At 39.9% G+C, this 25,918-nt stretch overlaps 1 protein-coding gene across 5 annotated transcripts in view; it reads right to left on the reverse strand.

Moving 5' to 3' along the window:
- cntln (centlein, centrosomal protein) overlaps positions 1–25,918 on the reverse strand; it is a 515,524-nt gene that overhangs the window by 480,969 nt on the left and 8,637 nt on the right. For all 5 annotated transcript variants that reach the window (XM_059974898.1, XM_059974895.1, XM_059974896.1 and 2 more), the window contains one exon: positions 10,472–10,560. In XM_059974898.1, the coding sequence (XP_059830881.1) occupies positions 10,472–10,560 (89 nt within the window). The remainder of the gene's footprint in view (positions 1–10,471; positions 10,561–25,918) is intronic.

The raw sequence follows: 25,918 nt of genomic DNA on the forward strand, positions 1-25,918 counted from the left end.
AAGGAGGGAGGCAGAAGAGGTGAGGGTGTGGCACTGTTGATCAGCGATAGTGCCACAGCTGCAAAAAAGGAGGAAGTCATGGAGGGACTGTCTACTGAGTCTCTATGGGTGGAAGTTAGGAACAGGACGGGGTCAATAACTCTATTGCGTGTTTTTTTTTTAATATATAGACCACCCAATAATAACAAGGACTTCAAGAAGGAGATAGGGAGACAAATTCTGGAAAGGTGTAATAATAACAGGGTTGTCGTGGTGGGAGATTTTAATTTCCCAAATATTGATTGGCATCTCCCTAGAGCAGGGGTGGGCAAACTTTTTGACTTGTGGGCCACAAAGGGTTCTAAAATTTGACAGGGGGGCCAGACCAGGAGCAGATGGATGGAGTGTTTTGGTAATACACCTCATAAGAGAAAATAAAATATCATGGGATATGTAGAAAACATGTACTTTAATTTCAATTGAAAATGAACAAATGCATTACAACAAAATATCTGTCTTTGAAGTCCCATGGTATTTAGCTATTTATTGAAATGACTTTTAAAACACTGAAAATTAAATGAATAAAATACAGCTTTTTTTAATAGTAACAGTTATTATTTTAAAGCACTGAAAATTCTGTTATCCAAGATATTATCATCATCACTCTCCTCCTGCCTGTCTTTATTTCAAAAACGGTAGGAGATGCAGGTCTACTTGCCCTGCTCCTTCTTATTCAATTGTCCCCTGTGCCAAAACTCAACAACGACCAGCACAAGGACAGAACAGTGACAGCGCGCCAGTATGCAGAGCGCGTTATTTGATCTGGAGCGCATTTTTTATTTTGAGAACGTACGTGCACCTGCGCACTACTCATGTCCATCACTTAACAGAAATGACATGTAACATGTAAGGCTTATTGAAAAAAATATTTTCAAATGCATTTTTTACATAACACAATGAAGAAACTTATTTTTAATTTCAGTGGGAACAGTGTTGTTGGTCTCCCTTTTTAGCCAGCGCATCAAAGTCTGGATTTAGTTTTGTTGTGGCGATTCTCGGGATGGATCTGAGGTGTTGGTCAGTTAACTTGGATCTGTGGCTGGCTTTGTTGATGTTCATGACGCTGAACACCTGTTCACACAAATAGGTCGAGCCAAACAAAGAGTAAAGCGCAAATGTGGAGTAAGATGTTGCACCTCAACAAAGGTCAATGTGTAGCGGTGTGCTACATGCAGCGCTAAAATTACGACACGGAGTCTGTAACTGCAGTCGAAGAAAAAAAAACTTTATTCGATATCCCCAGCCTCACTTTTAAGCCTCCCTCAACCTGCCCCCTGTGGCGCAGAGGCTCCAAAGCTCTGTGCTCGCAAATCCCCGCAGGCTATCTCCCTTAGCCGGAACACTGGCTAATTGTGAGCCGGTTCGGATGTGCCAGGAAATGGTTCACCACAAATGTATATAGAGTGCGTCATCTATTGGGAAAACGCCAGAATTGCGGGGTAAAAACATTAACAAGGTTTATTAATATAATTTCATCAAGTTCTGCGGGCCGGATTAAAAAGCTTAACGGGCCGCATATGGCCCCCGGGCCATAGTCTGCCCATGCCTGCCCTAGAGCAAGGCGTTTAGAAGGGTGGAATTTGTTAGGTGTGTTCAGGAAGGTTTCTTGACACAATATGTAGATAGCCTACAAGAGGAGAGGCTGAGCTTGATTTGGTCATGGGAAATGAACCTGGTCAGGTATCAGATCACTCAGTGGGAGAGCATTTTGGAGATAGTGATCACTATTCTATATCCTTACCTATAGCATTGGAGAGCGATAGGAACAGACAAATTAGGAAAGCATTTAATTGGAGTAAGGGGAAATATGGTCCATCAGGCAGGAACTTGGAAGCATAATATGGGAACAGATGTTCTCAAGGAAATGTACAGCAGAAATGTGGCAAATGCTCAGGGGATATTTGCATGGCGTTCTACATAGGTACGTTCCAATGAGACAGAGAAAGGATGGTAGGGTACAGGAACCATGGTGAACAAAAGCTGTTGTAAATCTAGTCAAGAAAAAAAGAAGAGCTTACGAAAGGTTCAAAAATCTAGGTAATGATGGAGATCTAGAAGATTATAAGGCTAGCAGGAAGGAGCTTACGAATGAAATTAGGAGAGCCAGAAGGAGCCATGACAAGGCCTTGGCGGAGAGGATTACGGAAAATCCCAAGGCATTCTGCTAGTATGCGAAGAGCAAGAGGATAAGATGTGAGAGAATAGGACCAATCAAGTGTGAAAATGGAAAACTGTGCATGGAACCGGAGGAAATAGTAGAGGTACTTAATGAGTACTTTGCTTCAGTATTCATTACAGAAAAGGATCTTGGCAATTGTAGGGATGACTTACAGCAGACTGAAAAGCTTGAGCATATAGATATCAAGAGGATGTGCTGGAGCTTTTGGAAAGCATCAAGTTGGATAAGTCACTGGGACCATAGGAGATGTATTCCAGGCTACTGTGGGATGTGAGGGAGGAGATTGCTGAGCCTCTGACAATGATCTTTACATCATCAATGCAGATGGAAGAGGTTCCAGAGGATTGGAAGGTTGCAGATGTTGTTCCATTATTCAAGAAAGGGAATAGAGATAGCCCAGAAAATTTAGACAAGTGAGTCTTATTTCAGTGGTTGGTAAGTTGATGGAAAAGATCCTGAGTGGCAGGATTTATGAACATTTGGAGAGGGATGATATGATTAGGAATAGTCAGCATGGCGTTGTCAAAGGCAGCTCGGGCCTTACGAGCCTGATTGAATTTTTTGAGGATGTGACTAAACACATTGATAAAGGTAGAGCAGTAGACGTAGTGTATATGGATTTCAGCAAGGCATTTGATAAGGTACCCCATGCAAAGGCTTATTGAGAAAGTAAGGAGGTATGGGATCCAAGGAGACATTGCTTTGTGAATCCAAAATTGGCTTGCCCACAGACGGCAAAGAGTGGCATATACTGCATGATGGTCGGTGATCAGTGGTGTTCCTCAGGGAATTGTTCTGGGACCCCTACTCTTCGTGATTTTTATAAATGACCTGGATGAGGAAGTGGAGGGATGGGTCAGTAAATTTGCTGATGACACAAAGGTTGGAGAAGTTGTGGATAGTGTGGAGGGCTGTCAGAGGTTGCAGGGGGACATTGAGGGGATACAAAACTCGGCTGAGAAATGGCAGATGGAGTTCATCCCAGATAAGTGTGAGGTGGTTCATTCTGGTAGGCCAAATATGATTGCAGAATATAGTATTAACAGTAAGATTCTTGGCAGTGTGGAGGATCAGAGGGATCTTAGGGTCCAAGTCCATAGGACAATCAAAGCTGCTGCGCAGGTTGACTCTGTGGTTAAGGCGACATACAGTGCACTGGCCTTCATCAATCGTGGGATTGCGTTTCGGAGCCAAGAGGTAATGTTGCAGCTATACAAGACCCTAGTCAGGCCCCACTTGGGAGTACTGTGTTCAGGGTGCAGAGGAGATTTACAAGGATGCTGTCTGGATTGTGGAGCATGCCTTATGAGAACAGGTTGCATGAACTTGGCCTTCTCCCCTTGGGGCGATGGAGGATGAGAGGTGACTTGATAGAGTTGTTTAAGATGAGAGGCATTGTTCGAATGGATAGTCAGAAGCTTTTTCCCAGGGCTGAAATGACTAGCACAAGGCAGCACAGTTTTAAGGTGCTTGGAAGTAGGTACAGAGGAGATGTCAGGGGTAAGTTGTTTTTTTTTAAAACACAGAGTGGTGAGTGCATGGAGTGGGCCGCCGGTGATGGTGGTGGAGTCTGATATGATAGGGTCTTTTAAGAGCTTAGAAAAATAGAGGGCTATGTAATTTCCAAGGTAAGGACTTGTTTGGCACAGCTCTGTGGGTCAAAGGGGCTGTATTATGCTGTAGGTTTTCTATGTTTCTAAAATTATAGTAAGCAATAGATTTTAGTCAAAGTAAAATTAGCGAAGTACATACATGTTACCATACTGCATACTATGTTGAGATTTATGTCCTTACAGGTATTTATAGGAAAATAAGGACTGGCAAACAACTAACGTGCAAAAGACAAATCATGAAATTTACAATTTAAAAAAAATAAGTAAATAATACATGAGTTGTACAGTCCTTGAAAGTGAGTCTAGATTATGGAGTCAGTTCAGAGTTGAGGCGAGTAAAATTAACCATGCTGGTTCAGAAGCCTGATGGTTCTTCAGGTAATATGCTCCTGGACCTTCTGGTGTTCCTGAATCTAATACTTCTACATCTCCTGCCCAACAGTAGTACTGAGAAGAGAGCATTGGTCTGGATGGTGGGGGTGTTTGATAATGGATGCTGCTTTCTTGTGACAGTCCTCCTTTCAAATGTGCTCAGTGGTGGTAAGGGCTTTACTTGTTATGTACTGGGCTGTATCCATCACATTTTGTAAACTTTTCAGTTCCTGGACATTGGTGTTTCCATACAAGGCCATGAAGCAACCAGTTAGGATATCCTCCATTTACATCTAAAGAAGATTGTTAAAGTCTTAGATTACATGCCTCATTCTTGACTTCCCAAGAACCTCTGGATCACTGAAAATGAGGATCTAACATCAGCTATGGTCAGAGCTCTTCCCATTTTAAAGATGACTGTTAATAAACTCACTATGCACGTCACAAATACCACGACAGGGTTCATGCACCGAGGTGAATGAATTGTATTGGAATCACAGCCAATCATGTCCTACCCCAAATTAAAAATTAAAGGATGACTTATAGCCTTCAACGAGCAAGTAGGGGTAAGGAAATGAGTAACCTCTAGCATGTTGGGTGCACTTAGTATTTAGTAACGGTTGTGGTACCCATTAAGCAGACATACCTTCTTCCATTCCTTTTTAAATTAAGTTTCTTCAATCTAATGCCATTCCTGACAATTAGTTTATATCCCTCAGGTAAATTAGAATCCTGAAGTTTCCTCCTTTGTTTGCCACATAATGGAAAATGCTCTCCACATGGTTAAAACAATATGTTAATACTTTTGAGTCCGTGTAGAAAGAATTCACATTTGATCAGGCAAGCAAGGCCAGGCTGACTCAGTCTTAAGGAGAATAGTCAAAGTGTAGCGGTGTGCTACACGCAGCACTAAAATTACGACATGGAGTCGGTAACTGCAGTCTAAGGAAAAAACTTTATTCGAAATCCTCAGCCTCACCTTTAAGCCTCCCTCAACCTGCCCCCCCCCCCCCCCCCCGTGGCGCAGAGGCTCCAAAGCTCTGTGTTCACAAACCCCCGTAGGCTATCTAATTGTGAGCCGGTTCGGATATGCCAGGAAATGGGTCGCCACAAAAGTAAATTAAGTTTATACACACCTGAATCTCAAATTATAGAAATTAAATACACTGCTGTGCAGAAGTCTTAGCCACCCGAGATCTGTTACATAAATTTTGTTTTAGATGTTTATTTTGGTCTTCTGCATTAATATATCAGTAGAAGAGCAAATTTTAAATTTCCATTCATTTTCCAAAAAAAATTAAATGTTAGAGAATTCTTGTATTTTGTTGAAGAAAGCAACATATTAAGTAATAGACCACTTTTAGACCACTTTTCAGATAAAAACTTGATTACTTTGTACTAAGTACATAGTCCAGTGCATGATTAAATAAAGATAGCAAACAGGATACAAATGATCAATGACATAATGAGCTGAATGAACCAAGCTGACTAACTTAAACAGATACAGGTTTAGAAGGAATCAAACTGGACAAAGGACAACCAAACTAAAAGGTGAGGGTGTGGTAGATGTGACAGTTTAATGTTCAAATTAACTCTTACATCGTGGCAATAGTAAGCATAACAAGACACAGGGTAGCTATCCTGCCTCAACAAGGTTTCTCCCAAGCAGAAATTTTGTGGCAGACAGGAGTTTCAAGATGTGTTGTCCAAGCTCTTCTAAAGAATCACAAAGAAATGGGCAAGGTTGAGGACCAGAAATACTGTAGTTGGCCATGGAAACTAAGTGCAGGAGACAAGAGATATATCAAAATTACCTCCTTTCTTAAATCGGAAGTCGTCAAGCACTATCATCAGCTCCGTACTCACAGAAACCATTGGAAGTACACCTCTTTACTGTCTGGAGAAGACTTGTCATAAGTGGTCTTCATGAAGTTACTGCCAAAAAGCCATTCCTCTTAAGTGTAAACAAAGTCAAGAGACTCACCCATGCGCAAAAACACAAAGACTCAAGTGCTGAACAATAGCAGCAAGTGCTCCAGACTGACAAGTCAAATTTTTGGCACAAACAGTGGACAGTTTGTCAGTTGAAGAGCTGGAGAGCACAACATGAAGGAGTATCTGCAGTCAACAGGGAATCATGGTGGAGATTCCCTGCAGGTTTTGGGCTGCATTTCTGCAAATGGAGTTGGCGATCTGATCAGAATTACTGAAATCCTCTATGCTGAGAAGTACAAGTATATTCTCATCCATCACTCAATCCCATCAGGGAGGCAGATGATCAGCATCAACTTATTCCACAGCAGGACAATGACTCCAGAAACATGGCCAAGCTCACAAAGAACTATCTTCAGCAAAAAGAAGAACAAGGAGTTCTGCAACAGATGGTAAGGCCTCCATTGAACCCATATCTCAACATCATTGACGCTGACTGGGATTATCAGAAGAGATAGAAGCAAGCAAAGACAGCCAATGTTTGCAGAAGAACTGTAACAAGTTCTCCAAGATGTTTGGAACTACCAGCCAATTTTCTTATATAACTGCAAGACAGCATACCTAAGAGAATTGATGCAACTTTAAAAGCAAAGACGATCACACCAAATATTAATTTGATTTCGTTTTTTTTAAACTGTTTACTGCTCTTTATAGTAATTTTTTTGAAATTTAGAAACTTCTCATTTCATTATTTTTGAAAGCTTCACTTTACAGAACTTTTTTAACGTAACTAAGAATTTTGCAGAGTTGTGTATTTAAGTTATTTCAAGTCTCAACTATGGACGTACACAGTGTAATTCTGATGCATGTTAGCTTGGGAAATTTTATTTAAAAGATAGGAAAACTACTCATCACAAAAACAAAAAATCATAAGAAAATACCAAGAATGGCAAGTTTTGCTCCATAATATTCTATTACCTCTCAGCAATAATAAATAGAAAAACAAAAATCAAGTCAAATTAATTGTCATAACTACTGCAACATAGAAATCAGTTAAGGAACAATTAACACTTCAGCTTTGTTGCCAAGTGAAAAACAAGCTGGAAGTACCACCCAAAACCTCAAATTATACCCGATTATTAACATCAGTATGAAAAACTACAATCTGCTCAGCCACACTCCAGGACAGAATAACATTCTAACAAAAATGCACATGATATCAGCAAGGATTCCAGAGTTAAGCCTTAATGCTCCTCAGAGTTTACTGCAGATGTGTTTCAGACCCGCTACAAGAAGGTCCAGGAGAAACTAACATGGTTCTGAATCATCTTCCATGTTTTAATACTCATGGGATCGGGGAATTCGGTCTATTGTTATTTGGCCCCTTAAGGTAATCACATGACATTTTACCCTCTATTACTCACATTCTGAAGAGCATTTTCTGCATCTGGCCCTTTCTGTAGGTACCTCAATAAGATGTAAAATTTACCATGCAATCTGATGACTACCTTTGAGAAGCTGGTCGATGCATACTAAGAATCTGTGCACATCCAGACTGGCAGCAGAGTACATTTTCCATATGCTGATTACTTACTCAAACAGATGTTCATCTGAATTCATCTGCACAGCAGGGAAATGATTGTTATTTACATGGACATTAGTAAAACATCTGAGAATCCCTTATAGTAGGCTGGTTCAGAAGATCCAAAAGCAACATAATCATAGAAGTCAGGGGATTGGGTAGAGTAGTGTTTTTATGTCTAACGGTCTGTAACCAATGATATTTGTGAGAATCAGTGATGGAATCACTGCTTCTGAAAATGGAAGTGTGTGCTGATTAATAAGATTCCAGCTGACACAAAAACTGGTGGAATTGTGAATATAGGTTGAAATTCTGTAGTCATATACCCTTGGGATATGTCAAACAGAATTTAATCAAGACAAATGTGAGATGGTGCATTGGATTGGTGAAATGCAAGGGCAAAGCATACAGCAGGTGGCAGGACCCTTAAGAGCATTGGTGTACAGAGGGATACAAGCCCATAGTTCACCAAAGTGGCAACTCAAATGAATTAGGTAGTAAAGCATACTTGTCTTCATCTGTTGGGGTATGACTACAAAAGTCAGGAAGCCATATTATAGGTGTATAAATCTTTGAGGGTTGAGAGCTTCACGTCCCTGGGTGTCAACATCACTAATAGCCTGTCGTGATCCAATCACGCTGCCGTTACAGACCAGCTCAGCAACACCTCTACTTCCTCAGGTGGCTAAATAAATTTAGCATGCCCTACCAAACTTATTGATCCACTATTGGTAGCATTCTGTCTACACAGCAAGACGTACAAAAAAGCTGGATGAACTCAGCAGGTCGGGCAGCATCCGTTGAAAGGAGCAGTCAACATTTCAGGTCGAGATCCTTAGTCAGGACACAGGCCTGACCACAGCATCTGCAGTGCACTTTGTGTCTACACAGCAGCTTGGTATGGCATGCGACCACAAGAAATTGCTCAGTTGTGGACACGGCACAGCACATTATAAGCACTGGTCTCTCCAAAATGGACTGTGTATGTACATCTCAGTAAAGCTACAGCATTATCAAAGACCCCCCTCACCAGGGACATTTTCTCTTGTCCCCTCTCCCATCAGGCAGAAGATACAAAAGCCTGAAAGCACATACTACCAGGCTCAAGGGTAGCTTCTATCCAATCAATATCAGACTGTTCAATGGACCTCATGTACAATAGGAGACTCTTGGCCTCATGATTTACCATGTTAAGATCTTGCATGTTAACATTTACTTGCACTACATTTTTTCAGTAGCTTTTACACTTCATTGGGTATTGTTATCGTTCTACCTTATCCTAGCTCAATGCACTGTGTAAGGATTTGATCTATATAAACAGTATGCAAGATAAGCATGGTACAATGGTTACATGTGACAATAATAAGCCAATACTGGAACTACTGTGTCTATATTAGTTTTCACAATTTAGGAAAGGTTTGCAAAATCTGGAGAAGATGCCGAAGAGATTCACCAGGATACTGCCTGGATTAGAGAATACTAGCTAAAAGAACAGTTTGATAAACCTGGATCATTTTCTCGAGAATGCTAGAAGCTGTGGGGCAACCTGATAGAAGTATATAAAATGATGAGAGGTATAGATATGGTAAAGGAGTCCCTCTCTCTGACTATCCCTCCACCTACCCCTCTTTTGGGCTTTTTCCACAGGCAGAAGTGGCATCATAGATGGCAGTAGCGAAGTTAGCAGAACTTTCTCGGTGGTGCCACAAGGACTCCGAGTCAATGAAGATGGGTAAGAAGGTGACCTTGACAACAATGAATCAAGCACAGCAACTCAAACATTTGAGGGAACAAGCTGTGAGAATAAACTTTTGCCTAACAGAACACCAGGGCATCCATAAAAATGGCCTTCCAATGTGTCAAAAACCTCTAACTGTAGTCATCCTATGCTGGCATGATCAGAAAACTGTAGCTTATTATCGGCGGTCAGCTTGGTCTACACTGCAAGTGGCACCTACACCAATCTGACGAAGTATTTGGAGCTACAGACTGGACATCAAAGAGCAGAACTGACTCCCAATCCCAGTACTAAAACTAACAGCAGCCTAAAAGCAAATTGTTAATGATCCTAGCTCAATAAAAGTTTTAACAGTCTTACAACAGTTTTATCTGCATTTAATTTGTGAAAGGATTGTACAGTGGAGGCTATCCATAGTAAATTTGTAACATTCTGTGGTTAAGTGCAAAGGAACATCCAAACTGATGTGGCCTCAATTTAGCTTTATCTAATAAAAAAAACCATCAGGCAATGCAACCTCCCTTCCACACAGCATTGGAAGGGAATCTGAACCTACAATATTTATACCCAATACAATTTGCATCAAAGTGAATTGACAGATAGCACAAATAACCCACATGTCATTATTGATAATATCCATTTGTAAATCAGTCAAATCAGTGAAAGTTGTAACTGTTACATTGACAGGCAGTGTCAACAGCTAAAACATGCATGCATCAATGTCATAAGAACAAGTCTTAACATGGATTAGTACGAGGACCCAAGGCCATAGACACTGGATATAACTGATGTTTTCTTACAAATTCATGCTGTTAAGGTATTTGCCTTAAGGACCATCTTTTTTTTTTAAAAAAGGTGATGCATAATAAAGTTGTTGAACAAACCTATCTGCTTTTCAAACAGATGCATAAACTTTATATGAGTAATTATACTTAAAAGACAAAATTAGTATTTTGATTGACCTTGCAGTTTCTTGTTTTAACAAATCTCAGAGCGAAAACTATTACTTCACACACCTTTCCAGAACCAAGCTGATAGCCTGCGAGAGGTCAGGGTTTGCCACCTGCAGACGCTTCCACAAAGACCACACAAATTCTTTGTCAGCCTGCACATAAAATGTAAAAGTTAGCGAAGTCAGAAGCAGATACAAATGTCATCTTCAGTTACAAAATATACAACTACCTCATAAGGTTTAAATTGTATACCTCATAGAAGATTCGAGACCTTGCCAATAACAGATAAAATGAACTGGGAAGTCAGAAAACTGTAAATAAGATTAGCTACAATTGAACATCTAGAGTGTTTGTGGGAAATACTAAGAGGGAGAATGACATTTCAAATGCCTGCTACTTCCTGACCAACTTTGAAGATGGAGCGAAAATGGATGCTTACTCTAAAGGTCTGTTCACTGGATAGATAGCTAAATTGACGGAGCTAACTTGCAAGGGAAGATTGAACAGAGGTTAAGAGACTTGGTGCAGCAAGTGGTAAACGGCAATTGATGCTGACCTCTGATGACAGTGCATTGTTTGTGGGCTGACCTCTGATGACAGTGCATTGTTTGTGGGATTCTATCAAATACTCCAATTTCCCCTCAGAGTCCAAATGATCAGTAGATTAATTGGCTACTGTAAATTATTCCTAGTGTAGGTTGGAGGTAGGAGAATCAGCAGGAAGTCAATGAGCATGTATGACAGAATAGTTTAAAATGGAAATTTGTGGGCAGAACAGCATTGATAAGATTGCTCTGAGCATCAGCACAGACTTAGTGGGCTGAATGATCTCCCTTGACGGAAGGAAATATGAGAACTATAACACTAAATCTATTAGTTGTAAAAAGATGTGGCCTGAAAAGGTGGATGTCAACATTTTCCTCCAGCTGCAGAGTTAAGAATTAAGTCATCATACCTCATAAAATTACATAATTAATCTTAGGAACACGTGGTGATCTGGTACATTTGAAGGTCAGATCAATGAATATTTGGAAAACAGAAGTGATCAAAGGATACAGAAATCATGCAAGATCATGGAAGTTAAGTACAAATTCAGCCATGGTCATGAGTAGACGCTGTCAATAACAACAATTAAGAGTGACCATTTACAATTACGTCACAGACACTATTTAATCTACCCTTTGAAAGAAATTATACTTTGTACACATTAGGAGGATACTAATAAAATTCATCTAAGTAGTAGAGTACAAGCATGCTGAATAATGTATTTCTCCCCAAATGAGTACGTCATTTTTCAAAAAAAAAAGATTGTTTTGAGCTATTCACACTTTATTTCCACACACTCATCTTCAACAGCAGCAGATCCAGAAACAGTTAGTTGGCCACTGGTACTGCCTCTTCATTTCCAATGGATGCCCACACGGTAAAATGCACTCTAAACTGTATTATGTCTTGGATCCTGATGCTCTCGGCAGAACACCTTGTCAAAAGCCTTTAAAACCATTTTAACTGTTTCAGATTACCAGGGACATTTAAACTGATTTTCAAACTAATATAAATAATCACAAGTAGTAAATGAAGATTACATCAGCATCATTTCAATATTTTAAATCATTTGCTCTCATTTTGAAGTAAAACAAAACATTTTTCCCCATTAAGTTGGCAGTTCCAATCAAATCAATGGATTTGCAGATCTATGCTGGCAGTTCTCTCGTCAGTATACCTGTACTCCGCCACTGAACTCTAGAATGAACCGAGCAGAGGAGTGAGATGAGATGCACCAATCATGAGTTCAACAGACTGCATGTATACAGAAGTACAAATGTGAAGTACAACTATGAGCCACCAGCAACAAACAACCTTTATTCTTGCTTATAATGAAAGATATGTCTACAATGTATAGGAAAGAATGTCATGTAACTGAAAAAGTCAAAATATTTCAGATCGAAAGTTTGAAATGACATGAAGAACAAAGCTGCTCTATAATTCAAATAAGATCTCAATTAATTCATACTTTTTTGCTCTCTCCCCAAAACTTCTGCCTTGCTTGCAGCTTAAATATCCATCAATCTCCACATAAAAACAGAACTTAAGAAACAGAAACAGTGGCAGCTATCTGACCCTTTAAGACTAATTGTCACAGCTAGTCTTCTAATCAAATACACTGGAATATAAGAAGCTGCAAAAACTAGTAGACTCTTCTCAATACATCATGGGCATATTTTTTTACACCTTTGGTAGTATCTACAAGAGATGCTGCCTCAACACAACATTATCTAAGATACTCACCATCCAGACTACGCAATCTTTACCATCAAGTCAGAGGTACAGAAGACTGAAGCCCCACACTACCAGGTTCAAGAACAGCTTAAACGATTCAGTTCTTGAACAAGCAACCCGTCAACCCTAAAGACTGCAGTTTAGCAACAATATGACAATTTTGCACTACACTGCACTTCTGTCTATTCTTGTAATTACATTCTCTCTTGTAAAAATTGTCTTCAAGCAATTGTATATAATTTATGCTGCCTACATAATACAATGTGCCTGTGATGTTGCTGCAAGCTTTTTTACTGCATCTGTGCATTCATGTTCTTGTTCATATGACAATGAACTCGATTCAACACCAATCTCCTACACTGTCACCATAGATCTCAATTCCCCATAACGTCCAGAAAGCCTTCAAGTGAACACGACAGAAACACAGAAAATAGGTGCAGGAGTAGGCCATTCAGCCCTTCGAGCCTGCACCGCCATTCAGTATGAACATGGCTAATCATCCAACTCAGAACCCTGTACCTGCTTTCCTCTCCATAACCCCGATCCCTTTAGCCACAAGGGCCATACCTAACTTCCTCTTAAATACAGCTAACGAACCAGCCTCAACTGTTTCCTGTGGCAGAGAATTCCACAGATTCACCACTCTCTGTGAAGAAGTTTTTCCTCATCTCGGTCCTAAAAGGCTTCCCCTTTATCCTTAAACTGTGACCCCTCGTTCTGGACTTCCCCAACATCGGAAACAATCTTCCTGCATCTAGCCTGTCCAATCCTTTTAGAATTTTATATGTTTCAATAAGATCCCCCTTCAATCTTCTAAATTCCAGTGAGTATAAGCCTAGTCGATCCGGTCTTTCTTCATATGAAAGTCCTGCCATCCCAGGAATCAATCTGGTGATTGATTCTCTGTACTCCCTCTATGGCAAGAATGTCTTTCCTCAGATTAGGGGACCAAAACTGCACACAATATTCTAGGTGCGGTCTCACCAAGGCCTTGTACAACTGCAGTAGAACCTCCCTGCTCCTGTACTCAAATCCTTTTGCTATGAATGCCAACATACCATTTGCCTTTTTCACCGCCTGCTGTACCTGCATGCCCACTTTCAATGACTGGTGTACAATGACACCCAGGTCTCGTTGCATCTCCCCTTTTCCTAATCGGCCACCATTCAGATAATAATCTGTTTTCCTGTTCTTGCAACCAAAGTGGATAACCTAACATTTATCCACATTAAATTGCATCTGCCATGAATTTGCCCACTCACCTAACCTATCCAAGTTACCTTGCATCCTCTTAGCATCCTCCTCACAGCTAACACCGCTGCCCAGCTTTGTGTCATCCGCAAACTTGGAGATGCTGCATTTAATTCCCTCGTCTAAATCATTAATATATATTGTAAACAACCGGGGTCCCAGCACTGAGCCTTGCAGTACCCCACTAGTCACTGCCTGCCATTCTGAAAAGGTCCCGTTTACTCCAACTCTTTGCTTCCTGTATGCCAACCAATTCTCTATCCACATCAATACCATACCCCCAATACCGTGTGCTTTAAGTTTGCACACTAATCTCCTGTGTGGGACCTTGTCAAAAGCCTTTTGAAAATCTAAATATACCACATCTACTGGCTCTCCCCTATCCACTCTACTAGTTACATCTTCAAAAAATTCTGTAAGATTCGTCAGACGTGATTTTCCTTTCACAAATCCATGCTGACTTTGTCCGATGATTTCACCTCTTTCCAAATGTGCTGTTATCACATCTTTGATAACCGACTAGCATTTTCCCCACCACCGATGTCAGACTCACGGGTCTATAATTCCCCGGTTTCTCTCTCACTCCTTTTTTAAAAAGTGGGGTTACATTAGCCACCCTCCAATCCTCAGGAACTAATCCAGAATCTAAGGAGTTTTGAAAAATTATCACTAACGCATCCACTATTTCTTGGGCTACTTCCTTAAGCACTCTGGGATGCAGACCATCTGGCCCTGGGGATTTATCTGCCTTTAATCCCTTCAATTTACCTAACTCCACTTCCCTACTAACATGTATTTCCCTCAGTTCCTCCATCTCACTAGACCCTCAGTCCCTTAATATTTCCAGAAGATTATTTATGTCCTCCTTAGTGAAGACAGAACCAAAGTAGTTATTCAATTGGTCTGCCATGTCGTTGTTCCCTATGATCAATTCACCTGTTTCTGACTGTAAAAGACCTACATTTGTCTTGACCAATCTTTTTCTTTTCAAGTATCTATAAAAGCTTTTACAGTCAGTTTTTATGTTCCCTGCCAGCTTTCTCTCATAATCTTTTTTCCCATTCCTAATTAAGCCCTTTGTCCTCCTCTGCTGGTCTCTGAATTTCTCCCAGTCCTCAGGTGTGCTGCTTTTTTTTTTGCTAATTTATATGTTTCTTCTTTGGACTTGATACTATCTCTAATTTCCCTTGTCAGCCACGGGTGCACTACCTTCCCTGGTTTATTCTTTTGCCAAACTGGGATGAACAATTGTTGTAGTTCATCCATGCGATCTTTAAATGCTTGCCAATGCATATCCACCATCAACCCTTTAAATATCATTTGCCAGACTATCTCAGCTAATTCATGTCTCATACCTTCAAAGTTACCCTTATTTAAGTTCAGAACCTTTGTTTCTGAATTAACTATGTCACTCTCCATCTTAATGAAGAATTCCACCATATTATGGTCACTCTTACCCAAGGGGCCTCGCACAACATGATTGCTAACTAACCCTTCCTCATTGCTCAATACCCAATCTAGAATGGCCTGCTCTCTAGTTGGTTCCTCGACATGTTGGTTCAGAAAACCATCCCACATACATTCCAATAAATCCTCTTCCTCAGCACCCTTACCAATTTGGTTCACCCAGTCTATATGTAGATTGAAGTCACCCATTATAACTACTGTTCCTTTATTTCATGCATTTCTAATTTCCTGTTTAATGCCATCCCCAACCTCAACCTCACAACAATCAAGTCTCCACTTGATCTGATCAAGGTGGAGACTGACAGTCATTCAAGTCACAAGGGGGAGGCAGGGTCTGGATATTCGGAAAGAGCACAGTAATGCTCTTATTCTGAACCAATATTGGATCAGACCCTTTGGCAAATACATACATCCTTTCTTAGGAATAGAAACAAGAACTACCCACAATACTCTAGATGCAGATTCATCAGAATCCTACAGATTGGCACCCTTGCATATAGAAGTTATCCTTGATCCTATAATCAAATCCTGTTGAAAGAACAGTGTAAGCCACTTACTTCCTTGTCCACATGCAGAATATCATTTGCACATTATGTACATAATTGCCTAATCATGTCCTCAAAGAAATTCAGCAGATTAATGAAAAACACTTGAAATTCATGCTGATTCTCTTAAGTGTTCTTTCACTATGGACTAGCATCTTCCCTATCACTAGCATTAGACCAACAGATCTGTAGGTCCCCCATATATTTTCTCTCTCCGTAAAAGGAAATATGGCCATATTTGTTACACCCCAATTAAAGGACATAGTAATTATGCAAACTTCATCTTTTTAAAAATACCATGGATTCCATAAGATGCAGCAAGGAAAACCTGCAGCTTCTGATTCAAGTGCCAAGATAGCAAGTAGCAGATTTCAGTTAAACAGGAACAAATCCTGAACCTACAGAGTTTGGGAATATAATAAGAACAATCAGAGGTCCATTATCTCTATCACTTTCAAAGCTCTGGGATGTAGAACATTGAGATCTAATCACTCCAGTTTTTAGTGTATTCCACATATTTATAATACTCAAAAGAAATTCCTCCTCACCTTCACCTGAAATAAAGACCTTTCTCTCAAACTGTGGCCCCTAGCTTCAGATGCCTTCACTAAGGGAAATATCGCTTGGTATTCCTTCTAAAATGTTTCAATAAGAATGCCTCTTTCTTCTGTACTTGAATGAGTCTGTTCTTAACTTTGTCATGCATCCATCTCTTCACCCCAACATCTGTAGAAACCTTTCGCACTACCTCTATTGCAAATACATCCTTCCTTAAACATAGTGATTTAATGAGTACTTCAGATGCAGTCTCACTAACATGCGAAGTTACATCAAACTTCCTTAATTTTGTACACTGTCCCATGTGCCATGAAGGTCAATATTGAATTGACTTTATTACTTACATCCTTCATATACATGAGTAAAAATCTTTGTTACATCTCTATTCAATTGTGCAATGTGTAATTATCGTAATTTATAACAAATATTATGTACAACAAGACTGTCAATATAACATAGAAATACAGTTACATCAGCATGAGTTAATCAGTCTGATGACCTGGTGGAAGAAGCTGACCTGGAGCCTGCTGCTCCTGGCTTTTATGCTGCAGTACTGTTTCCCGGATGGTAGCAACTGGAACAGTTTGTGGTTGGGTTGATTCAGGTCCCCAATGATCCTTTGGGTCCTTTTTACACACCCGTCTTTTTAAATGTCCTGAATAGTGGGAAGTTCACATCTATAGATGCACTGGGCTGTCCACACCACTCTCTGCAGTCCTGTGATTGAGGGAAGTACAGTTCCCATACCAGACAGTGGTTCAGCCAGTCAGGATGCTCTGAATTGTGCCCCTATAGAAAGTTCTTGGAATTTGGGGGGCAGGGGGCATACCAAACTTCTTCAACTATTTGAGGTGAAAGAGGCAGAGCTGTGCCTTTTTCACACAAAGTAGGTACGTACAGACCATGTGACATGCTCTGTGATGTCTGTGCTGAGAAACTTAAAGCTGTTCATCCTCTCAACCCAATAGGGGCTAACCTGTCTCTATTCTTCCTGTGGCCCACAATCAGCTCTTTTGTTTTTGCAAACAAAGGAGAGGTTGTTTTCTTGATACCACTGTGTCAAGGTGATGACTTCTTCTTCAGAGGCTACCTCATTATTATTTGAGATAAGGCCAATCAGTGTAGTGTTGTCAGCAAACGTAATTAGCAGATTGAAGCTGTGGATGGCGACAGTCATGGGTATACAGAGAGTAAAGGAGGGGGCCAGAGGGGCACAGGTGAGGGAGCCCACTCTTACTACAGATAATATTCTATTAGCCTTACCAGCATGCTGCCTCCTTTCTATGTACTAGGATCCCAAACCCACTTGTACCACAATATTTAGTCACAGTTTAAATAATCATTTGCTTTTTCATTCTTTCCCCTCACCAAAGAGGACAATCTTGTGTTTTCCTACATTATTCTCCAGCTGTCAACTTCAAGCCCACTCACTTAGCTTACCCACATCCATCCCTTTCCATGTTGTGTCCTCCTCACAACCTACTGACTGCACTCAGTCCTCTCTTGTCATTAATATATTTCATTAATAATCGAGGTTCCAGCAATAATTCCTCTTGCATCCCACCAATTATTATGTTGATTTGAAAATAACCCATTTAGAACATAAAACTCTATAGCACAGGACTAGCCCTTCAACCCACAATGTTGTACCAATCTAATTAAAGCAATATATCTAACTAATTTAATCCCTCTGTAGTGTTCTCACACAGGTGTAAAAGAAATCTGAACTAAACACCAAGCTTAAACCAATCAATGAGGCAGTCCCAGTAAGATTAACCGTTTACTGTTCACTCTTCCACATTAACGTATGGTGAAAATTGTTGATAAAACAATACAAAATATATACAGTATTTGTTTCCTTCTTGATATCACATTTACATCGTAAATACTTGCAAAAGTAAAACTACAACTATATTACATTAAAGTGCAACATACAGTCAGAATCTACCTACGCCATTGACTGCTTTAAATACACTTCAACACAAACTATCCGCAACTCTTCAAATAACAAAAACATAAACCTTATCAACTGTCACTACTTTTAACAGAATTAGCGTTAACATTTTTAATTCAACATATCGATTATCTCATGAACTTACGGCGTTGCTTCACTGATGTTTCTAGTGCGTAGAAAGAAAACTTTTCTAGCACTGATCCTGCACATGTGAGCCCCCTCCTTCCCGTTTCTCCAAACCGGTATTTTCCCACAAGACGCAGCGAAACCGGGTGTAATGTCATCGCATGCTGCGATATATCACAGACAACGAATTTACTTTAAACAATCTTAACTTTAACTAGAAAACGATAACAAACGAATTACTAAAGCGAAAATATAATAAACTAAACAAATGCCATAAAGGCAACACACCCTCTTCCCTAAATATTTACCATATCCCTCCCTTCTCTACACATCAATGTGCCAATCTCAGAGTCTCTTAAATGTTCCTGTGTGATCTATTGACAGAGCCCTCAGCATTCTGTAAAAATCTTGCCTCAAACATCTATTTTGTATTTTTACCCCTCACCTGAAATATATGCCCTCTAGAAGTAAACCTTCTAGCCCTGGAGGGAAAAAAGATACTAGCTTTCTATGTCTCACATAATTTTATAAACATCAACTAAATCTCCCCTCTGCCAGTCTAAAAAGAATTGTCCCAGCTTGTGAAAGCACATTCTCCAAACGAGGCAACACCTTGGTAAAGGTCTCTGCATACTCTCCCAATTATCCACAATATTCCAATAATAAGGCAACCAGAGGTGGGCACAATATTTTACATGCACTTAAGTATAGTGAAAATCTTTGTTTTGCATATCGTCCATACAAATCATTTCATCACATTGGTACATTGACGTAGTACAAGGTAACATTATTAACAAAATGCAGATTTCAGTGTTACAATCGTAAAAATGCAATGCAGATAAGGTACAAGAACCAAAAAAAACATTGGGATTATACAAAATGGACTCCAACTACACAATTCACATCAATACAGTCCACACCCTATTGACTGCCACCTCTGCAATTTCTCTACAACACCAGGTGTTGCTGGGATTCGGGGGGGGGGGGGGGGAGAGGTTTTGGGGTTGGTGATGGATAAACTGCCTGCACAAAGTGGATAAACTACACAGGCCCATGGGCCTGAGTAACAAAAGCCAGTAAATTGCAGAGTCCCTGGTCAAATATGTAGGTGAGAAAAGATCCAGATCCAACATTTATCTCAAGTTTGTTATGCTATATCACTCTCAATCACCTGTATCTTTTCACCTTGTTCACTGATTATTTATGGCACTTCTGTTGATTGCCTTCTGGAATCCAAATATGCCATGATTACTGCATAGTTTTCCTTCATCCACCCTTTGTTAAATCCTCAGAACACAAACAAATGTCTCAAGATTATATCATTTCACAAAAATGATGACTCTACCCAATTATCACACAATTTTCTGCAATGTCTTCTTGTTTGGTTATCAGCATTTTTTTCAATGATGGATGTTGGCTAACTGGCCAAAAAAGTTACACGTGCAGTTTTGCAATCTCTGGGGCTGCTCGAGAGAAAAAAAATGTAAGATTTCTTTCAATTTTACAGTTGCTTCCTTGAAGATGCTATGAGATCCATCATCTATTCTTTTGGCCCCAATAATTTGTCTGATTAGTACTCCCCCCACCAGTGAGCAATTAATTTAAAGCGGACAATCTGAGTGTTACCAAACCAGAAACAATAAATAAACTGGGAGACCACACAAGAGTCAAGATCAATTTTTTAAGTGAACTCACAGAAAGCATCTGGCCAAGATGATGTCCTAAGTCTAAGGCACATATAGATAGCTAGGGTGCCTTGGAATTTTGCGCAGTACTGCATTTGACAACATAAAGCATTTAGGGAGTTTGTAAATCTGGCAGGAACGGCGAAAGTGGAAGGCCACAGGAGTGTGAGATATATGGCAGAGAAGAAATGCCAGTGACAAGGGTTGGCATGGGTGCAGACAGACCCAGCCCTGAGACACCAGGCAAGGTCATTTGATTTTAAACAATTGGTTTATTGGTCAATTACAGGATGTCTCTCTCGTGCTTCTCCCTCCCTCCCCTCTCCTTTCCCCTTTTTCCAACCACGATTCCACTCTCCTTGCCCCTTTCCTACTCTCAGTCCACATCAGAATCAGGTTCATCATCACTCACGTCATAAAATTTAGCGTTTTTGTTGCGGCAGCAGTACAATCCATACGTAAAATTACAATTACCTGCAAAGATCTAATGAGATACCTGCAGACATTTCTAACCTCTTGCTGCGTCAGTTTGAGGTTCCACCTGCTTTAAGGCCACTACCATCTGCTATCAAAGAAAAACAAGATAACAAGATAATGACTACTGCCCGTTGGCTGACATCTACCATCTTCAAGTGCTTTGATAGGCTGGCCGCAACACACATCAACTCCAGTCTCCCAGGCAACCCCGACTCACTATAATTAGTGAGTTCTCCAACAGAACGCCATCTCCCCGGCTCTACACATCTCTGAAGAACCTCAACAATAAATGCATCTACACTTGACAATTGCTTATGAACCACAACACCGCCTTCAATACTGTAATTCCAAACTCTTCACCAAATTCCAAGACCTGGGAGTCAACACCTCCCTCTGCAACTGGATCAACAGGCCATAATCAGTAGAATAAGCAACACCTCCATCACGATTATCCTAAACACTGATGCTCCATAAGGCTGCATCCTCAGCCCCTTAATCTGCTCCCTGTAAATTTATAATGTGTTGTCAAATACTGCTCAAACTCCATCTATATATTTATAGGTAATATCACCCTGGTGGTTCATATCTCAAATAATAATGAGTCCGAGTACAGGAAGGCGATAGCACTTTGCAACATGGTGTCATGACAATAACCTTTCGCTGATTGTCAGCAAAGAGCTGTCATTGACTTCGGGAAGGGGGGCAGTAAACATGCTCCTGTCTATATCAATGGTGGTATGGTTAAGAGCTTCGAGTTCCTGGGACTGAACATCACCAAAAGCCTGCCTTTGTCCAATGACATTGACGTCAAGGCCAAAAAGGCTCACCAGTACCTCAACTTCCTCAGATGGCTAAAGAGATCTGAGGTGCCACTTTTGAATTACATCAACTTTTATGAAAATACCACAAAAAGTATCCTACCCAGATGCATTGTGGCTTGGCATGGCAATTGTTCTGCCAGTGGCTGCAAAAACAAACACTGCAGAGAATTGTGGACACTACTCAGTACATCATGAAAACCAGATTCCTCTCCGTGAACAGTCTATACCTGTTGCTGCCTCAGTAAAGCAGACAGCAAAATCTAAGAACACAACCACCCCATTCTCTCTTCTCGCCATCCTATTAGGCTTACAAAAGCCTAAATGTATGCACCATCTGGCTCAAGAACAGCTTCTGCTCTGTTGTTATAAGACAATTGAATTGTATGATAGGATAGTCTCAAACAATCTACCACATTAAGACCTTGCATCTTACTGTTTACCTGCAGTATACTTTCTCTGTAGCTATTACACTTCATTCCACATTCTGTTAATTTATATGTATGAACAGTATGCAAGACAAGTTTTCAATGTACTTCATTATATGCAATAATAAAACAATTCAGGTCCCTTCCACTTTAAAGCCCTGTTATTAATGGAATGTCTTTAGTGTCTATCTACCATGAAGACCTATACAAAATAATTATCTAGAATATACCATTTCCCATTATTAATTGTCTAGTGCCAATGGAATGAGTGTTTACTTTAGTTATACTCTTCCTTTTTACATACTTGTAAAACTTAACTATCTTTTTATACTTGCTAATGTATTCTAATTCTACCTTTTTATTTTATGCTTTGTTAGTCTAAAAGGTTCCCCAGAAACAGATTTCATATAAAATCCAATCTTCAATTGATCTGATTTTCTATTAAAAAGAAAGGTGCATTACTCAAGGCAACAAAATACACACCTTTTAGCAGGAGTAATAAAGATCTAAGTTTGTCAAAAATGGCTTTAATAAAGCACAAACATTTAATGAATTCAAATCCTAAATTCTGCACACTATCTTCCTAAAACATACTCCACTTCAAAAAAGGAATGTCATTGAGGGTACAGGTTCTGCATTACACAACACATTCTCACTGAGATCTGACAAGTAAGAAAGAATCCAATCTGCACACAAAGTAAAATAATCTATCCCAGTTAAATGATATTTGCAAAGTGCTTATTGCTTTCAAACTTTGTTGAGTACATTATAAGTACTACAAACAATTGTGATTTCAACTTTTAAACAGTTAACACCATTAAGGAAGTACTAGTCTATGAATGACCCTATTGTAAAGTTGGTACCATAATAAAATTTTAATATTAGTTACACAACACTGATGCCAAAGATTAATACTTAATTTAGTATTGCTGCCAGAAGAAGTGAGAGATTCCAAATATGAAGCCAATTAGTGCTGCTGCAAAAGCGATACTCCAGCATGCTACATCACCTGCGACAAAATATCTGATGGGAAGAGTCACCAAGAGTGACAAATTAATTTGCTAAGCTGTTAAATGACTTTAAATTGGATTGTGCACTCATTTAAAGATTGTAACTATAAACATTCCAAAAAAATGCTTTTCAAGTTTAAGACGTTACCATATTACCTTGAGAGCGATTAGTTTTAGCAATTTTATACAGCTGTTACTATTTTGAGAATACATCTCAAAAGAACTTCAGAAGTTAATGCACTAATAAAGCAGTTAAAAACCAAGCATCAATGCTCCCAACTGAAAAGCTAAAGATGAAATTAAACCACAACCACGCTTCAAGCACCATCTCTGAAAACCTTTGAAGCTAAACCAACACAATGTCACTTTTTTGTGTTGGCAATAAAACGGCAATTACATAGTCAGTGATCAAAATCATTTCCTTTCATACAAATTGTTTCTGTAGTATACACAGTATTACAATACGCCTAGTATCAAAACCACTTTCAATTAATTCAGTAATCCATTCTCTGCATCTTCATCCTCCTATCATTGCATCATACAATTTTTACAATCTCACCAAACATATTTCAGTTACACCTACAGCAAAATAATTTCCATAAGCAAGCCTATTAATTAATGAACGGGAAGTGAAAATATACAGTGAAAGGAATAGCCTGACAAAGCTAATCATTTCCCTTTAATTACACAGAACACACTGAGCCACAAGATGAAACAATGAATAACAACTGGAATATTTAGGCTAAAATGAAATATGCAGCCAAAATACAAAATAATAATTTAAAATTCAGAAAGTAGGAAACTGCAAGTTACTTATAAAATTGTGCCCTTCAAAAGAAATAATAATAGTCCAATATCTACAAATTTTCTAGACAAGTCTTCTATACTTTAAGATGGTGCTTTTCTACCCAGTTGGTCCTGAACAAGAGATGAAATTCAAAACTGAAAAAAGCAAGTCAAGAATTGAACTACAGATTGAAAAGTTGACATCATCCCAAGATTAAAAACATTTGAATCAGGTTCTGGTTAAATCAAGTTCAAAGACAACATTATGTGTAAATATCATCTGACAACTTTCTACTCAACATAATATTTATGCAATCATTAAGAGCATAACTGATTACCACACTCAATAATTTATGGCATCGAACACAGAAGTTGGGATGATATGTTGCAGCTGTACAAGATGTTGGTGAGGCCACATTTGAAATATGTGTTCAATTTTCATCACCCTACAATAGGAAAGATGGTGTTAAGCTAGAAAGAGTGCAGAAAATATTTATAAGGATGCAGCCAAGACTTGGGGAACTGGGACATGAGCATATTGGGACTTTTTTTGTTTGATTAGAGTATGGAATGTGGGACATAAGAAAAGGTTAATGCACAGTCATTCTCCCATGTTTGGGAAATCAAGAATTAGAGGATATGAGCTTGAACTGAGAGAGGAAGGATTCAATGGGAATCTGAGGAGCAACTTTTTCCTTAGAGGGTGGTCAGTACATGGAACAAGCTGCCAGAGAAAATGAATGAGGCAGGTACAGTAACAACATTTAAAAGGTACTTGACAAGTACATGGATAGGAAAAAATTTAAAAGGATATGGGCCAAATGCATATTCGTCCACTACCTGAGGATAAAAGGCAGCAGTGGTTCACGGTAGTGTATTAGAGCTTTGACCAGCAGCCAATTGGCGTTTGAGACGGATCAGTAAGAACAAACTAAAGGAAGGAAAGGACAAATGCAGCAGCCATCGTCTGAGTGGATATAGAGTGCTGATATTAAAGCTTTAGCACTTCAAAGCTTCAGCGAAGAGAGGCTTCACTCAGAGAAAGCAAAGGAAAGAAAAGCTCAAGTTGTCCCCTCCCCTTCTATACATCTGCTCAACTGGGACAGTAGGGATGACAGGATAGTGAAATGCCCCTCTTGCAGAATGTGGAAAGGCAGGAAGACCTCCAGTGTCCCTAACCACTACAACTGCGAGAAGTGCATCCAATTGCAGCTTCTAACAAACCGCAGTAAAGATTTGGAGCTGGAACTGGATGAGCTCCAGTTCATTTGGGAGACTGAAGGGGTGATAATTAAGGCATATAGAGAGGTCGTTACACCCAAGGTGCAAGCAGAACACAGGAAACTGAGTAACAGTCAGGAAGGGGAGAGGGGTTAAGGAGCCAGTGCAGAGTATCTCTGTGGCCAACAACAGGTATATCACTTTGGATACTGTTGGGACAGAGGAAAGCCATAGTGGCCAGGTCTCTGGCACTGAGGCTGCCTCTGTGACTCAGAAGCAAAGGGGAAAGACACATGCTGTGGTGACAGGGGATTCATTAGCTAGGGGAACAGACAGGAGATTCTGTGGTCGAGAACAAGATTCCTGGATGGTATGTTGCCTCTCAAGTGCCAGGGTCTGAAATATCTCACATCCAGTCCACAGCATTCTGAAGTGGGAGGGTGAACAGCTCGAGATCGTGTTCCACGTAAGTACCAATGACATGGGTAGGACATGTGACAAGTTTCTGCATAGAGAGTTCAGGGAGTTAGGTGCTAAATTAAAGGGCAGGACCTCCAGGGTTGTAAGCTCATGATTGCTACCCATGCCATGTGCTAGTGAGGCTAGAACTAGGAAGATAATACAGTTTAATATGTGGCTAAGGAGTTGGTGTAGGAGGGAAGCCATAAGATTTTTAGATCATTAGGCTCTCTTCCAGGCAAGGTGGGACTTGTACAGAAGGGATGGTTTGCTCCTAAACTGGAGGGGAATGAATACCCTAATGGGAAGGTTTGTTAATGCTGCACATGGGGATTTAAACTGGAGGTGCAGGAGGTTAGGAACTAGTGCCAGAACAGTTAGTGGAGAGGTTGTAGAGGTAGATGTTGGTAAGGCCTCAAAGGTTGAGCATGGTGCAACAGAATCA

This window comes from Hypanus sabinus, chromosome 7, assembly GCF_030144855.1.
Source record: "Hypanus sabinus isolate sHypSab1 chromosome 7, sHypSab1.hap1, whole genome shotgun sequence".
In the NCBI taxonomy this organism is placed as follows: domain Eukaryota; kingdom Metazoa; phylum Chordata; class Chondrichthyes; order Myliobatiformes; family Dasyatidae; genus Hypanus; species Hypanus sabinus.